The following is an 18,298-nucleotide window of genomic DNA, read 5'->3' as shown; positions in this document are numbered from 1 at the left end:
ATAATTTTTTATTTTTAATCATTCCTAATAATTATATAATTATTTTTAAAAATCTGTTTGAAAATTTGGAATGTTTTGGAAAATAATTTTTGATTTTTAATCATTCCTAATAATTATATAATTATTTTCTAAAGCATTTTCTAAAAAGCAAGTAAAATAAATAAAATATGTTTTTATAAAATTGCAAGTTCCTAAAAATTATTTTTTTTTAAAAGAATTATGAAATGTATTTTGAATTTGAAAAATCCTTTTATGTTATTTAAAAAAAAAATTCTTAAATTCTATTTTCAAATTTATATGATAATTTTGCTTGAAATTTTATTAAATATCTCCTTTTATCTTAAGTAGGAAGGAAGATGATTGTAACGCTTTTTAAGTTGAACCCACTTAAGCCCATGGAATGGAAGTTGGAGGGAGGCAGCGGCAAGCAGAAAGGCTGACCGACCGATAGGCTGTGCCACGGCCAGAAGCCAGGGGGCTGTGTGGAAGGAATGGCCCACTTGTTACCGACTTGCAGATAAATGGACGCCAGGGCATCCTTTCACTAAAAAGGAATTGTGAGAAAAAGTTTTGATATTGGTCTTGTAAAATGACTGAGACCATTGAATCGTCGCTGTTGTTGTGGGAAAACCATGAGAATTGCCCAGGTTGCAAGATCGATCGCCTCAAACAAGCCGACACTGGCGTCCCTGTCAAGCATTTATTTTACGTCTGGATTGTGGTTCTAGCCGCTGGTACTTGTACAATCTCCATCTCTTTCTCTATCAGCTGCTTTTTTCTTTTTCTTCCTTGTTTTCTTCTTGAAATGGAATCATTGCTTATGGACGAAGTTTCAGGTAGCTTTTTGGGATTTTGATATTGGGATATCATTCCTTCCCTTCTGCCTTTTGAGGTTTGATGGGTGGAATTGAGCGCAGGAAGATTCTCTTAATGGAAGAAAGAGAGAGAGTTTCTGTTACTTTGGATCACATGATATATATATATATATATGCCCCAGCGACGATGCATGAATTCATCAAATCGTTGTACGGATTTTACTGATTTTTTCTCTTAAAAAAACAAAGAAAATTTAAATACCAGTGGATGGAGAATAGTATAGATACTATACCTAACATATACGTGTAGTTAATCAGAATGACAGGGGCCTAGAAAGAGATGGTTTGATCCACAAAGTTCCAAGTTCATACATTATCTTATTGTCAAACTAGTTCTTTAAATAAATACGGAAAAGTTTTGTAAAATTCTACATTGACGCTACATTGACGTGTGGTGTTTAGTTGGCGATTCCTTGGCGCCTTCTTCCTTCTTTCTTTCTTTTTTCTCCATGTTTTTCCTAGGTGATGACTGAATTTACAGGTGATGTAAAACATATTCAAATTATTGAATTAATCATGAATCGAATTGATAGTTCAAAGAGATAATTATCAAATCAATTAACACAAGTGGGGGGCCACTCTTTGTTTCAAGAAACCAATTTTATTTTTACCCAAAAGACAAGAAAGGCAAGAGTATCTCTCAACTCTTTCAAAAACTGATTAGGAAGAGAAATTTAAATTTGCAATGAAAATGATTGGCCAAAAAAGGAAAAAGGGAGAAAATTCTCAAAAGGTAAGGAATGGGAAAAGGGAAAAGTGTGCTATGAGCCCAAGAAAGATGAGATTGCATGAGCAGAAGTTAAAGGAAAGGGAAAAGTGTGCTATGAGACCTTCGCCGTGTTGTTGATTCTGTTACCTTTTTGTTTTTTGGTTTCTTTTTCTGTGACGTATAGTTCTGAAAAAGGAGAGTTTCATATGGGTAAGAGTAGGAGCCCACTTTCACAATGCAGTTGTCGACATGTAGAGTTGATGACAAACCCAGAAATGGGTCACAGAAGAAACGCTCCTACCCACCTAACACTCTGTCGATCGAAGGGAGTGAGGACAAAACCCATACAAAAAACAAAAACGGAAACCCAAGAGAGATTGTTCTGACAAGTAGGTAATCCCACAGCACCGTCTTAAGAGAGAGAGGGGTTGAGAAAACTGTCGGTTTTGTGGTCGGAAAATGGCTAAGAACAGAGAAGCGTTACTGAAGAAGGAGGTTTGGGAGTATGATGAGAGTTGCCCGGGTTGCAAGATAGACCATCTTAAGGAATCCAACCCTGGTATTCCTTTCAAGCTTTTGTTCTATGTCTGGATTGTGGTTCTATGTGCTGGTACAATCTCGCCCTCTCCCTCTCTCTATCCATTACTGGGTGCTTTTTAATTTTTTTCTGGGTTTGTTTTGTCAAGGTGGTCACTAGTTATTAGAGAAAGCAGAGGTTCTTGTCTGGGTTCTTGATTATGGACGTGAGTTTGACAGTTTTGTTTTTTTGAGTTTAGTTCCTTGACATGACCCAAATACTGAGGCTGAAAGGGATAGGGAGGTTTTTTTTCTTGGGTTTTGCCATATTATATATAAGAAAATAACTTAGAAAAAAGATAAGTATTAGCGAAGTTGTTGACTAGTCTTTCGGCTCTCAGAATAGGTCTTTATATAATAGGAGATCCAACATAACCATATTAAGCCTTGAGCAACCAATCAGGGTTACTCACTGCCAGAAAACAAAGAGAGCCCTTAACTGGAAATCAAATGAGTCTACTGTGTTTTTCTGTTGGAATTTAATGCATATGTTGGTGGTAGAACATGGAAACATCATCAGAAATACTCACGTGAGACTGCAATTTGGAAATTGATCTTGTTTCAGACATGTTAGGTAATGGAAATAGACTCATCCAGATGATTATGGAACAATCGAATTAACCCATTTTACCCCAAATTTTGAAAAAGTTATGTTCTAGTTTCGGATGTGGGTCTCCCCTAAAGCAAGTTTCCTAGCAATTATGACTAGGTTGCTGCTTCCTTAAAATAGTCAGATTTTTTTTTAATTAATTTTTCAAACTATTTTGCAGCATTTTCCCATGCTTTACTGTTAATTACTTAAACTTGTTAAGAGGAGCAAGCAGGAAAAACACATGTTAAATGTAATTATTATTTGTTCCTCTCCATATGTATGAAGAACAATGGTTTCTTTTCCTAGCTTAGTACTGTTCGCTCAGGTATTGTTCCCTAATATATCTGTATTTTTGTGGTGTCAAATTTTGCAGCTTTGCCAATATCATCTCTTTTCCCATTCCTTTATTTCATGGTAAGTATGTCATGTCATGGAGCTTTGGTATCTTTATTTTCTGCTAAATGGTTATATAGATGAGTTTATGTTCATCCTTTTCAATTTTTCTCTACCATAATCCAAAATCTTAGGCTTTTCAAACTAAATAATCCGGAATTAAATGGAAAACAATGCTACCTTGCAAATGCGAAGCCAGTCACATGGTACTGATGGTCTTACAGAAGTATATTGCAAAGGGCTTTTCTTATATTGGTGTAAGCAAGAAGAAGTTGGTTGAAGTGTCCTGATCTCCATAGTAGATAATGTCAATTTGTTCTTCATGTTATGCTCACTTTTTGCAGATAAGGGACTTCCACATTGCAAAAAGGGAGGAAGATATTGGCTTCTATGCTGGTTATGTAGGTGAGCATAACATGTCATCCATAGTGATGGTGTGTTATATCTTGTGATTCATGTTTCAGGTCATATGACTTCTTTCATTTCTTGAAGGATCTTCATTTATGTTTGGAAGAGCTTTGACTTCTGTTATATGGGGAATGGTAGCTGATCGATATGGTCGAAAACCTGTGATAACAGCTGGCTTAATTGCACTGTTAGTACACATTGGGATCTATTTTCCTATAAATTATTGTTGATTAGTGAATTTCAGATAGTTGAATGTAAATCTCATATTCATTTTTCTGTTTCTTGCTCTGCTTGATGGTTATTTCAGGATTATTTTCAACACGCTCTTTGGCCTCAGCACAAATGTTTGGATGGCACTTTCTACAAGGTTTCTTCTTGGAAGTTTTTGTGGTATACTTGGCCCAATGAGGGTACGCCTCTTGCATATATTAGGGTTCTATCAAAAATCAATATGAATTGTTGTGTGTATGTCTTACGGGCCTGGATTTATAGCATGTATTGTAAGGAATCCATGTTTGAAGAAAGTCACTGTCTCCCTTCAAGGGAAAGATTCTGCGCTGTTTAGGAGGCTAGAACTGGGACTGATGTTAGGAAGGTTTGCTTGAATAATAAGTGCTGATGCCCAGTTTGTAGACCTGTTGGCATTTGAAATTTGGTACAAGAGTGCCAACTTTGTTGTCATGAGATTCATGACACATCACAGAACCAACCAGTCAACAGTAACACCTATGTGATGAAACTAAGGGGATAATTTTCCTGGGGGCCTCCGGCTGTATCCATATTGTTCGTAGGCCTCATGCATTTGCTGCAAAACTGAGGGCTCTCATTAGCCCCTCTGTTCAGTTTGTATCCTCAAGCTTTTTGTTCATCTTTTCACAATCCAGGCCTAAGCTCTGGATGACTCGTGGGCTATGATCAGTTGTCTTCATTTATAATTCTCTATCCTTTGGTGGTTACATGTTAGCACAGACTTGCATTTTGTTTGTACTATTTCTCCTGCGCTCATTCATACTTCTTTGTTGGTTAAAATGACATGTAAGCCATGTTGATGTGCTGCTATAGCTAGTTTGAGAATTTCTTTTAAAAACCTTTCTAGGATGTCTGTGGTTGAACTACCTGTAAATATTTTGAACTTCCTAATTTGTCCAGGCATATGCTTCGGAAGTTTGTCGTAAAGAATACCAAGCCTTGGGAATGTCAATTGTAAGAATTTATGCTCCACTTTTTTTTTATATAAATTCTTAAATTTATGATGTCTATTTCTGAATGAAGAATGTATTTATTCAGATTAGCACAGCATGGGGCATAGGATTGGTCATTGGTCCAGCTCTTGGAGGTTTTCTTGCCCAGGTAGTCTTATTTTTCTTATGCAATGCCGAAAATTATATAGCAGCAAGATTGTGCCTTAAAGCGACAAACATTATGTGGGTGCCTGTGCAGCAAGAAACTACTATAAACCTGTGCTAAATTAATAGAACTGCTCAATTATCTTGTTACATGTGTTGGTAGTTTCTCGTCTTTTAGGGCAAAATGACCCGTGTGGCATGCCTGACACACACCCATGGATACTGGTGCATATGATTGTTGGTGATTATTTCTCAGACTAGAAAAATCAGTGTTGAAGTGTAGACCCATCCATTCATGACACATTTTAACGCCCAAATCACCTTTGGTCCATTCTAGGCCCCCATCCATTCATGGCTCCCATCAATTATCTAATCTCCTTTTCCACTTCATTCTTTTTCAAAGCTCTTCATCCTCCAGAACTGTCCAAATATTTCAAAAAAAAAGGAAAAAAAAGAAGAAGGAAAAGACACACAGAGATGCTCATAGAAAGAAGAGATTAAGGATAAAAAGGAAAGGGGAAGACTGAGAGAGACATTTTTGGAGCGGGATCTTCTCACTTTTAGACATGTTGATCATTATCGAAAAATGAAGATTAAAAGTCCTAGAGGAGAAGAGAGGAAACAGGGAAAGGTTTGAATGGGGAGTTACAGTTTAATTGATTTAGATTGGATGTTGTAGGGGAAGGTTGAAAATTAGAACGTTGAAGATGGCAAATCACACATTTATATTAAAGTTTGATTGAAGAAGGATGAGAATTGAAAATAGATCTTATGTGGGGTTTTTAGAAGAAAAGCAAGTAGGAGTGATGAAAATAGGAGGTTGGCTTGAATTGGGGTTGGAAAATGAAGATTAAAAGTCCAAAAGGAGAAGAAAGCAAAAAAAATAAAGAAGTTGAATGGCGAAAAGATTAAGTGATTATGGGCTGCAAGAAAGAATGGATGTTTTGAAAAAGGAAAGCCATTGGAGATGGGAGGAAGATTGTCTTGATTGGAAGAGGGAAATGGGAAGATGTCTTGAATTTCAGGGGTGATTGGTGCCTTGCAAGGAAAGAAAAGGGATGGGGTATAAAAGTGAGAAAGGAAGACTCGAATGAAGATATATTTTTTCTTTTTTTATATGTTGCATCTTTGGAGGGAGGGGAGAAAACAGCATCAAAAGTTTTAGTGATAGTGCCACACTCAGGTCATCCATCGCAAAGACATCAACTTGGGCGTGTCTTCTTCATCCCCATTGTTAGTGAGGCACTCGTCTCTCTATTATTCAATCAAGCTTTCTCTCTTTTCTCTCTTAATGTAGGTCATTATGTGTTTAATGCAATATCTAGGCTATGACCGTGAAATAATCGATTAGTATGCTTGGTTTATTCTTTCATGAATGATAGATGAATATTTTCCCCTCCTTTGTTTTGAAAATAAAGACAAAGATGAGTTTGCAATCTTTTAATACATGAACCTTGGAAGTATGAATTGGGGAAAGTGAAAATTGATTTGTATTTGGACTTTCACATGGAAGCTTAGGTGCTTATTCCGAAGGGAGATCATGCATTGCTATTTAAAATCCTAATTGAAATGGGTTAGAAAAAATCTAGATTTACAGCGACCTTTGTTCCGTTTGGAATCCTTAGTTGAAAGAATGAGAAACTTGATTGATACATTCATCTTTTTAATCAAAATGGAATTTTTGTGGATCTTGGATCTAGAAAGATTAGAGATTTAATCAAAATGGAGGTGCTCAAGTGTCTTGCCAATATCCCTTATGTCACCCTTTGCATCCAAGACCTAATTTTAGGCCCATTGCCACCGTTTGTGACCTATAATTTCATTGCTCTAAGGGAATAAAAAGTGAATTTTTGAAATAAATTTGGGTGGTTTGTTATCTTGAAAATGTTGAAGGTCAAGAAAATCTCAAGTCAAATTATGCATACTTGTTGGAAAATAAGAAATCTTGGTAGGGTGCTTGAGCTCCCTCTTAGGATGCTTGAGTGTCACTACTTGGGTGCTCTTGGCTGAGGCTGTCTTTGACAATTTTTTACATGATTTTGGTGCTATTGATATGTTATTTGCTGTGAAAATCATTGTTTGGCCCCTGTTTTGATTAAGCTCTAGTTCTTCTAGATCCAAGATCCACAAAAACTCCTTTTTTATATATATATATATATATATATTTATTAAAAGGATGAATTTTTCAACCAAGTTTCTCACCTCTTTGACGATGGATTCCAAATGGAACAAAGATCCACTATAAATTTGGATCTTTTCCAACCCATTTCATTTAGGATTTTAAAACATAATGCATGATCTCCATTCTCAATGATAAGCACCCAATCCCTATAAGAATCCCTATACAAATCAATTTACACTTTTGCCCTATTCATGCTTCAAGGCTCATATATTGAAAGATTGCAAACTCTTCTTTGTCTTTACAAAGGGAAAATATCTAGCCATTACACATGATTCTCAACACCTGAAAAACCCCATTTTTGTTCAATTAAAATATGTTGATTTTAAGTGGGTATAGTATGTATTATATTGTTGAAGGTTCATTTTGGAGGCACATGAACTGTTGATTTAACAAATGATATGAGCCTAGACAGAGTAGAATGGTTAAATATGTGTCGCCCAAATAATTGGGAAAGAGTTTGTTGAGTATAAGGGGAATCTATGCATCTTTATTACTCTGTATATCAATGGTGGTTCATGGTGGCTGCTTTTGCCATTAATTAGCTGCTGAGTATTTTCTTCTTCTATTTTTGTTTGGTGCCTTTTAATATAGCTATAATTTTCCTATGAAAGGACTTCCTTTTCTCATCATTGTTTCTTTCTATTTGAATTATTATTGTTAGTGTTTTTCACACATTCCTGAATAGTAGTACTATGAAAAGTATCCATTCCCTCCTCTCGTCATAGTAAAGATATCTAGCCCTTCTTTTCTGTCATAATTTCCAACCCCAATAGTGGAGTGCCTAGATCTGAAAATCCTATTCCAGCCTCTATTCCTATCTGTTCTTTTTATGCAAGTCGACTAACTTCCATTGATCTCATTATTCTTGTGTTCTGAGAATTCAACTCATAAATTTATTTTCTTTGGATGAATTAATTTTGTAGCCTGCAGAAAAATTCCCACACATCTTTTCTAAAGAATCCCTTTTTGGGAGGTAAGCAATATTCCTGCTTTATATTCTTTATTATTCTTTTTATGTCTCATTGCAACAATTTCCAAAATATAAGTCATGTCTTGTAGGTTTCCTTACTTTCTACCTTGCCTTCTAATATCGACCTTTGCACTGGGTGTATCTGTTCTCTGTTATTGGCTCCCGGTACGTTTTTTCTTTGCCTTCCTAATATTTCAAATTTTACTTGTTGTTCCTGTTCGATTTTGTTGTCTTAATCTTTGGTTCTTTTAGGGTGTTGTTTCCCTTGGTAGTTTTTTATTATTTCCATTTGTTGGGCCTTCTAATATTTCAAGGAAGCCATGGATGTTTGACTTATTATGATGATGATTTTGATCCAATGTATAGCTGAACAGATACGAGTGATTATCCTTTAATATCTTTATGTTAACTTTTATATGAATTTATTGGATGTATAAATATTTGATTTTTCTTGATTCCTTAGATGTATTACATATTACAATTCAGTTTTGTCACTTGAACATTATTTTGCCAAAATTGTTGTGTCTTGAGTGTATGTCTAAGATAGCTTTCTTAAAAATTATGTTTTTATTTTTATTTTTATTTTTTTTGTTTTTGAGAAACTCCATTCTTTAACTTGTGCTTCATACAACTGTAAATATTTTTCCAAATTTGGTGAAGTATGCAGGGACATTTCCCATTAAATTTTGCATTTTCAAATTTTTTTTCATTATTTGTAACCTTCTCTTTTTTGAGTTCTTAATTGAGTTTTGAACCTTGCCTATCATTATGAGTGCATTATGAGGTCGGTGATACAAATTCTGTTTGCTGTTCCATTTTATGTCAATATTTGTGGTTATTGCATTCGTTTCAAATATTCTTTCCCTTTTCTAGTTAGTCTTATGGTTATTGTACATGTTTTCAAATATCCCTTGGTAACTAAACTATATGAACCATGCCCAACTATGATACCTGGACGCTCCAATTTCACCCAGCATACCATCTTAACACAGCAAGGCATGAGTGTGTGTGTGGAATCCTTGTTCGGTACTCATACACTGCCTTAGATATGGTTGTTTGATTTTAATTGAAGTTTTTTTCTTTTTCATTTTCATCTTCCTTCGAAAATTATTACATTGAAAAAGAAGAGAATTTAAGAATATTTAAAGATAAGGAAGAAAAGATAAAGATAAAAGGAAAAATATAGAAAATTATAATCAAAGATAACTTACTATTATTTGATTTCTAACTGGTGTTTCCTTTTCTCCTTTTGTTATGTTGTATCCCCCTACATATCTAAATTTCTGTATCCCCATTTACATATCTAAATTTTAGATCCTTTTTCGCCAGTTTCCTGTATCATGAGTTTTGGAGTTAAAATAATCTGACTTCTTATATTTATATATATATATCAACACCTGACAATTGCACCTGAGTCTGCAGAGCATAGTTGCACAAGTACAGTGCTAATATATTGATTCGCTAATCTTGGTCTGTGGTCCTGATATTAGAGCTTCAATTAATTAATTGTGGTGTCTGATCAAGCCTGAATCATTGCAGGAAACACTGCATATCCATAAGGAAAACAAAGAACAGGATGAGTTATATGCATGGGAGGTAGCAGCATATGGATGTGACGTGAAAGAAAAATTGAAAAAATTTGAAGGAAAAGGTCCAAATCAGCAGCAAAGCCTTCTGAAAAATTGGCCCCTAATGTCATCTATCATTGTATATTGTGTTTTCCAACTTCATGATATGGCATATGCAGAGGTAAATTTTCATGTCTATATTTTGGTTTGCTTGGATAATGGGTTCAATATTCAAGATAATGTGTCATCTCTCCCTCGTAAAGTTTTTGTAACTTGCCCATTATGTATTGTCAGATTCATAACAGCAATTAAACTTTTCCAGTTTTGATTTGTGTATTTATTTGTACTTTTATGCTCAGATGATTCTGGATATATAAGACAAGCTATGCATATAAGACTCACACTAAAAGTTAGCGACCCCTTTGATAGTTATTCTCCACTGGAGCCTTCATGAAATATTTCCCAAAGTAATCCACCTCCAATTAATATGCCTACTTAAATAGCATCAATTATCGTACAGAACAGATTTCTAGCAAGGATAAGGTGATTTTTAGTTTTAACCCTTCATACATCTTGTTACAACTCAAATCAGAACAAAGATTTTAATATTTAGACTTGTTGGGATATACTCGTTGTGGACATTTCTGTAACAAAAAATTTATTAGAATAGTTTAACCTAGAAGTGAATGTTGAAAGAGATAGGCAGGCCAAAAAGAACACATAAGCTTATTAATCTATAATCGTGAGCCAAATCTAAGAGCAGCTCTGCTAGGTATAAAACTTGGGAGAGTAAACTGTTATGGATGGTCCCAATTTGTTATAGTCAAAGTCATTTTACAAGGCTAGAAAATTAATTAGGAGTATGTGCATGGAGTCGTAAAAATTTGAGGAAAGGAATGTCAAACTCTTACTTTAGATTGGTAGGATTTGAATTCAACTGAATGTTATTTCTATGGGTGTTATGTGTGAATAAAGAAAATACATGTAGATATTTTAGTTATTTTTTTTGTTAACTTTGTTCATACAAATCTTATACAGGATGTCAGGAACCACTGTGTATTTCTAGATTTTTTAAGTTAATGGACACAATTGTTTTTTTGGCTCCCCTTGATTTTACCCTATGGCAGTTAAGGCCATTATTGAGACAATATCCTAGAGAATTGCTCACCCGGATATACCTGCTGCTGGTTGCATCTGGTCCAGGGAAGATTGATGATGGTAGGTGATGTCCATTGATCAAACAATAGGCTGCTGGTTGCATATTGTCCAGGGAATATGGCTGGTGGTAGGTGATGCCCATTGATCATATAGTAGGCACTTGAGCTCTCACCTTAAATGGTTATTTGATTGAATGGTTTAGAACAAGAGTGGTGTGGAAAATTTATGATAGTTTAAGGTGTGGGTTAGGATTCACCCCTTGATATCTCTTTCCAAAGAGTTTGCAGACTCTTCTTTCAGTATTATCTCCACTAAATGGGGGAGGATTTCTTCAGATTCCAAGGAGGGGGTTTATTAGCCTCTGGTGGACATCTTCTCCTGCTAACTGCCTTAAGCTCAACATTGATAGGTGTTTACTTGTTAATCCATGGCATATTGACATTGGAAGTCATCCCAGACCATAGGAATGAGCTGAATCATGCCTTTGCTAAGCCTGCTGCTTTTGGATTTGCTTTTGTGGTTGAAGGAGGTAAGATTCTCTTTCAGCAGGGACTAGTAACCTTTTGGTGGATGGGGATTCCCCTGGCATCTATGGACCTTGGAGGTATAATTAATGATGCAGTGGTTCCTGAATTGAACATGGTTTCCTCCTTCATTTGGAGGATAATAACTTAGCCAAGGGGGGGCCTGTCAAGTTTGTTAGAGATTTTCTTCTTGTGATTTTATAATGTTGCCTTTGACTTGGCTGGGATCTAGGTCTGTTTGTTCCTTTGCCTTTTGTTCTCTCAATCTCTCATCTTTGTTGTGTTTTTTGTTTCCTTTCTAATAAATTCTCCAGTTTCTCATAGAAAATGTTTATTATGGTGTAGGTTTATATCCTCACTAACGAAATTGCGTAGCCCAAAATTAACCTGTTTGTTTGTTTAGACCATCCACAACGATCACCAGGAGCTACTTCTAAACAATTTGAACCGTCTAATTTTGCCTATTTGAGCATCTAAATTTCTTTTATCATCAGCATTCAAAGCTGGTAGTGAGACATGGTAACTATTGGGGCAACCTCTATTTAAATAATCATAATGTTGAAGCTGCAACAGCATTAACTTAATGAGAAGAGACCCACAAATGTTTTAAGATATGGTTTCATATCATTGTAAGTGAAAAGAAGAAAGAAAAGCTGAAAGTGGTTTAGTTGCTTTCATTTGGCCTGGCCATGCTTTGTCTAGATCGATCTACTGGCCGAAGATCATTAATGCTTTTTGTTCCAGATACTTTGTTCTTTGTTTTTCTTCAACCGAATTGATATTGCCATCAATAAAGGAAGAATCTAGTTTGTTTTTTAATTTACCAGTGATGATCTTTACTATAAATTAACTTTGATTTTTATGTCTTGGTGTTGGATTAATTGTCTTGGCCCCTTTTCTTTAGATATTCTCCTTATGGGCTATTAGTCCTAGCGAGTATGGAGGATTGAGCTATTCAACTGCAGATGTTGGTGAAGTTCTTGCAATGTCAGGTATACACTTATAGCATCAGTACTCATGTTAAAGTTGTTTTTATCCTTGGTGAAGTGCATTTTCCAAATCTAATGCATGGAATTTCATTTAGTCTTGAAGTAGTTTAATTTTCCTCTGGAGAGGGAGAGGAAAGAGGGGGTGCCAGGAGAGTTCAAAGTTTTTTCTTTAGTTTTTATAGATCTGCTTGAGAACATTTCCTTTAGCCATAGAAATGGGAGAAGAATTCCTTTCTGTCACAATATTGTGCAAAATCTCAAGAACATTGATATTGAATCTTAGTATCTCAGGATTTCACAGGATCTTATATCCCTCATGAGAAGTTATCATCAATATTTTTTATATCCTGATTGACCATATTTTGATAATATTGCCGAGGAAAAAGTTGCCTTTGCCAGTGAAGTGTTGCCCTACAGTTGACTGATGCTCTTACACTTGTTGTTTTTGACTTGAAAAAACCTAATTACTCATTAGATTAAAAAGATTAGGGCTTTTAGTTATTTTATAAAATATATTAACTTGCTATGGCTTCTTAGCTTTTATTCTAATTCAAAATAAATCCTTATGAGAGATGTTATATCTATGGAGAGCCCCTCCTATGTTTACATGCTTCTTTTAGTAAATGAGGAAATTCATTATTTTACCTTGTCCTAGAGTACATATTCAGTGACAAGTTGATTTGTTGTCAATAATTTAGGTAATGGAATTTATCCATAATACAATTTTTAGGGATCTAATAAAAGGACAAGAATATTTAAATTTTGGTGGGGGGTTGGAAATTCTGGAGTAACATGAATTGAAACCGATGTATGGAAAAGAAAACACTAGTTGTCACATTTACTTTAAATGAACATTATTACATGCCCTTGCAAATACATTTCTAGGTATTAATTACTGACCTTTTCTTTTCTTTTTCTTTTGGAAAAAAAAGGATTGGGTCTGCTACTATTTCAGCTATTCCTGTACCCTCCATTGGAGAGGATTCTTGGTCCTGTCATGGTATCTCGCATTGGAGCAGTATGTCTAAAAAAATCCACATCTATATTTCAGCATTTTCTCCCTTGCATTTGTCATGATTTTTGCTCTTATATTCTTTTTCTTGGTTCTATGTGAAGGTTTTAACCGTACCATTGCTATCAAGTTACCCCTTAATAGCTATGCTATCTGGTGTCGGGCTCTCATTACTGATCAATTGTGCATCTTTATTGAAGAATGTGCTCTGTGTAAGTGTATTCTTGTGATGAATAATTTTGTTTTGAGTTGCTCTATCCAACAGTGCATTGTAATTTTGAAACTTTGACTTAAGTTGGGGAAAGAGTGGTTTGTACTGGCTGTTATTCTAAATAATGGTCATAGAACGGGTTGGAGAGATATTTGTATAGTCATTGATTCATTGTGTAGGATGATATTTGTAAATTCCAATATACATACATACATACATACATATATATATTGTATTGGAGGAGATTTTAAGGCTGTTTAGGAATGTCTGGCATGGTTCCATAAGCTGAGGATTGTTAAAATGATGAAAGGATGAAGCTTGCAATTACCGACAAATTAGTTAGATAATGCACAGAGCACATGACTTCTGAATTTTTTTGTAGAATCCTGTGAAATTCCTTTTGCAAGATGTTTTATCACAACTGCCTTTTAGTTATAAAATGTCCTAAGAATACAGAGAATTTTTGCACTTATATATGTTAGCTCACTTGAAGGGGGTTTGCATGTGTTTATCTTTTATTTTGGTTGTAGTTGTTGAAAGTTCTGTTATTCTGGATGGAAATTTGTAAACCAGATAACTTGTTAAAGGGCTGAAGATACTTTCATCAATGCTTGTGCATGTATCCTTGCACTAACACAATACATATCTGCATACTTGTGGAAGTTGGCAAGATCTAGCTGCATGTATAGACTTGTAAATTGAATATCATACACATTAAACTGATTTGGAATTCCTTTCATTCAAAGAGAGAAAAGAAGAGCACATGTTAACTTCCATTTATATAAGTTTCATATTTCTTTAAATTAGGCATATGAACATATATATCATTCCATTACATATTTAATGTTTCAATCTTCATGTGATTCTTTAAATAATATCAGGTATCAATTACCACAGGATTGTTCCTTCTGCAAAATAGAGCAGTGGTAATTTTGATTTATTTTGTACTGTTTATTTCATTTTTCCCTTCTTTTTTTCTGTAGATTTAAATGAAGTTAGGCCATAAAATTTTGTTGGTTGATTGCTTACTTGACAAAATGTGCAGACCCAACAACAAAGAGGAGCTGCAAATGGCATTTCTATGTCGGCTATGTCTTTTTTCAAAGCAGTTGGTCCAGCTGGAGGCGGTTCACTGTAAGCTACTCTGAATTATTTGGTTTTTCATTTTCCATTTTCTTGCTACTATCAGGGATATAAATTAGTGCTTCAATATGAATTTATATGGATTTTGTTTCTAGCTATAGAATTTAAGCAAAATGGAACCATCCTAATTCCTAGATAAAGGAAATCACTTTGGATGTCTAATTAACTTAGGGGGAATAAAAGTATCCCCCTTGGTAGTCATGGTAAATAGGATTGGATAGTATTTGGTCCATGTTAATTATTCATTAACAGCGTTCTTCTAAACCTGAATTTACGACATGATACTTCATGCACCATGCATCTTTGTAAATTTTCTTACAATCACCGAGCATAAAGATCATAAGTAAAACACATAGAGGAATGCGTCCACACCATCTATCCTCACAAAGCATTAAAGAGAGAAGAAAAAAAAAAATCATCAATAATATGCCTCCATAGATCCATGAATTAACTGCAATCCATATGTATAAAATGTATCCTCCATTTGCTAGGCTTTTGACAAATATAACATAGAATTAAGGGGGGTAAAAAGCAAGTTAAATCATACTTGAATATTTGATAAAAGTTTGAATACAAGTGTGTCAATGCATGCTGTCCCTGGGACCTAGCTCAGATGGCAAGAGGTTGGGGTGAGGATGGGAATTTCCAAGCTTAATTCCTAGTAGCAAAAAAGGGTTAGCTATATTTATAAAAGATAAGTATCCTAATACAGGTTTTCTCGCTCTTGGATGCATAAGCGTCATAGAGGTCCTTAAAAAGGTGAAACTTTGCGTAAATGTAATTGATTCACATCATATTAATACTTTATAATATGTTTGGATACTCTGTTCATTTTGGTATCAGTTAGGTGTATATAACAGCAACTTATATGGTGACATGCATTTATTTCATCATCCTTCCCTATCTGTATATGGTTCCTAATCAAGCATTTGTACTTCATAGTTTTATCATTGATGATATTCTCAGGTATAGATCTTCTTCAACAAGTTTTTCTCTTCAATAATTCATGGTTGTCTGTGTTTTTCAGCTTCTCTTGGGCCTTAAAGCGTCAGAATGATTCCTTTCTTCCAGGTACAGAGCTCCAAATAGATGCCATTCTCATTCTTTATTGGTTAAATCCCAAACACAGTATTTCATCATTATATATGTACATGTATACACAATGACAAGCAGTTTGTAGCAACTCTTTTCACCTAGTTTAATCCCTCCTTAACATAGGAAGTATCATATGAACTCACTTAAAAAAGAAAAGTAGACTTGTGACTCTGGGCCAAGCCATGCATGTGAGCTCAAGAGCTTGCATGACACAACATTTTATGGACAAATGATGCAGAAGTTTAGGTTAAGGCATTCTAAATTGACACAGTTAACTTGATTTAGAGAAGAGCATATTGGGTAGTTTGATTGGTACACACACATGTTACATGCACAAGTGCGCACACACACACACTATATGTAGGTCATATTAAGGGCCTTGTTTGCAGGTAGCCTATAGCCTATAATTGTTGGTTTTGGATAAGTTATTGTGAATGCCTCACTTGTATCCACAATGGCTCAGCAATGCTAACCATTAGTTAGCATTATGATTTTGCCTAGGTAATTTTAAGCTCTTAGAAAATTTGAGAATAGTTAATTAGTTAAATTTTATAATAATGTCTAGGAGTTATTTTGTGATACTTGAGACATTTTGAGTCATTGACACATTTGTATTAATGCAATGTCCTCGTTTTGGAAAGTCTTTTGAACTCAAAGTAAGTCCAAAGTTAATTAGATACTCAGCCCACTATAGTCCACTCTCAGGGGGAAAGCTCTATTCCCACCCAAAAGGGGAACAAAAAAAATATTAAAGAAAAATTTGCATTATGATCTAAATTTTAGATTTTAATTGGATATTATTATTACATTTTTAATTTAAGTTATTTGAAAATTCATATAACATAAAAATTCTCGCTTAAAGCAAGTTTTTCAAGCCATTTCAAATAATTTTCTTGTTAAAAAAAATTAAGAATCAAAGAAAAAAAGAAAAGAAAAGAAAAAGTATGACACAATACATTAATTTTCAAATAAAAAGCTCTATTCATCAGATTTTTCATGACTTCATTCCATTTTTTTTTTTTGGTCTTTTTTGTATAGAAAAATTAATTTCTTATATTATTTGAATTTTCTCTCTATTGCATTTCTATATAACAATTTTTAAATTTAATACTAAAATCTATTAATGAAATTATTGAATTTCTTAAAATTAAGATGCAATCAAATAAAGATCAATCAAAGAATAATAGCTTACTTATACACATTAAGAAAAACATATTTATAACATTCATAATGAAATTATTTAAGTATAAGGATCAACCAAATTCATCTGTCATACACTCATCTTTTCTTCATTGTTTCATTATTTTTCAATTTCCCTTGTCTGTAGCTCTTAACGTACTGGGAAAAGAATAAGTTATGATCTTGGAGGCATACTATAATAGTAGATTCAGGGGGTGGAGCTTGAAATGGAATTCAAGTTCTGACCATGGATACTTATCATGGAAGGAAAGCAAAAAGAGAAATGTGTATTACCATTTCATTTTTGGATTATATGATTTTTTTTTTTTAACCCTTTCATGACAATCACGAGATGTAATGATATTTAGGCTGTATTTGAAAATTCCTGCAATTAGAACTATAAGGGAATTCCTAGTCCTAGTCCTAATACACAAAGTCCAGAAGTGAATTTGTGAGAAGAGACCTTTTTAAAACACATGAAGAGCAAAGCAACCTTCTCTGAATAAAATTGATGATAAATCAGACTTCAAATTCTTTACCTTGGAGTTGCATGGCTCCTTGAGAACAATTTCTTCCTGCACTCTATCCTTGTGATTTCTTTGGTTGGTTTCCAGAGATGAAGCAAAACAAATGTGATATATGTTTTTCTAGATTTTATATTCAGAAGGTGGTGAAATTTGTGCTATTGCTCTGTCCATGGACCAAAGCCAAATATCAGCTTTGATCAGGATTCTTTAGCTCTATCTTGCTACTCATTATGAGAACATTTCTGTTTTCCCTATTACCTTATTCTTAAAGATCAGTTATGCTTTTAGGTATTAGCCAGTTTGGTAATTCCAGCATCATTCAGTCCTTTGTGGCTCATTCTATGATAAACATGCTCCATCCTTAGAAATTCGTCAAATAATTAAGCAACAATTTATATTGTGTACATGGTGTTGTGATGCAGGTAGCCGGATGGTTTTCTTTATCCTAAACATAATCGAGGTGCTTGGACTTTTTATGACATTCAAACCTTTTCTAACGGTCCCTGGTGAAAATCATCCCTAATGTAGCCCATTGTAATTAGAAGTATGTTCCCCTACTTATGTTGTTGTAAATACCTCCTTTCAATAGGCATGTAATTTAGTTAAGAATCATAAGATAATGTAGCCCATTGTTTAGCAGAAAAATGAAGAGGAATGTTGTCTTTGTCGAAGATCCGTGCTCCTATTGAGGCTGGATCAAGATGCGCACTAGGTGGGTGATGTTTTGGTGCTCATTTTGAGATTTTCCCTGTGATTAGTGAAGAATGAGATACATGCCACATAGCATGCTCACCAAAAAGAAATATGAGTGTTGCCCTGCCATTTTCACCATTGGTAATGC

At 34.5% G+C, this 18,298-nt stretch overlaps 1 protein-coding gene across 4 annotated transcripts; it reads left to right on the top strand.

Moving 5' to 3' along the window:
• Positions 1-395: 395 nt before the first annotated feature.
• On the top strand, positions 396-18,128 carry LOC100255056 (protein ZINC INDUCED FACILITATOR 1). Of its 4 annotated transcripts, none has more exons than XM_010655363.3 (17): positions 398-734; positions 3,126-3,166; positions 3,490-3,550; positions 3,638-3,740; positions 3,861-3,963; positions 4,703-4,756; positions 4,841-4,903; positions 8,005-8,054; positions 8,141-8,216; positions 9,591-9,800; positions 12,206-12,293; positions 13,223-13,308; positions 13,407-13,514; positions 14,395-14,439; positions 14,559-14,647; positions 15,684-15,727; positions 17,880-18,128. In XM_010655363.3, exons 1-17 carry the CDS (start codon positions 590-592, stop codon positions 17,978-17,980), a joined length of 1,467 nt encoding a protein of 488 aa, XP_010653665.1. In that variant the 5' UTR covers positions 398-589; the 3' UTR covers positions 17,981-18,128. The 4 variants fall into 4 exon arrangements, with proteins under 4 accessions (XP_059594974.1, XP_010653665.1, XP_003632620.1 ...); XM_003632572.4 differs by lacking the exon at positions 398-734 and adding an exon at positions 1,565-2,194; XM_059738991.1 differs by lacking the exons at positions 8,005-8,054; positions 8,141-8,216 and having other exon boundaries at positions 396-734.
• Positions 18,129-18,298: the final 170 nt, after the last annotated feature.

This window comes from Vitis vinifera, chromosome 8, assembly GCF_030704535.1.
Source record: "Vitis vinifera cultivar Pinot Noir 40024 chromosome 8, ASM3070453v1".
Lineage (NCBI taxonomy): Eukaryota > Viridiplantae > Streptophyta > Magnoliopsida > Vitales > Vitaceae > Vitis > Vitis vinifera.
Note: the sequence above shows the minus strand (reverse complement) of the source record. Positions and strands in the feature narration are given on the sequence as shown.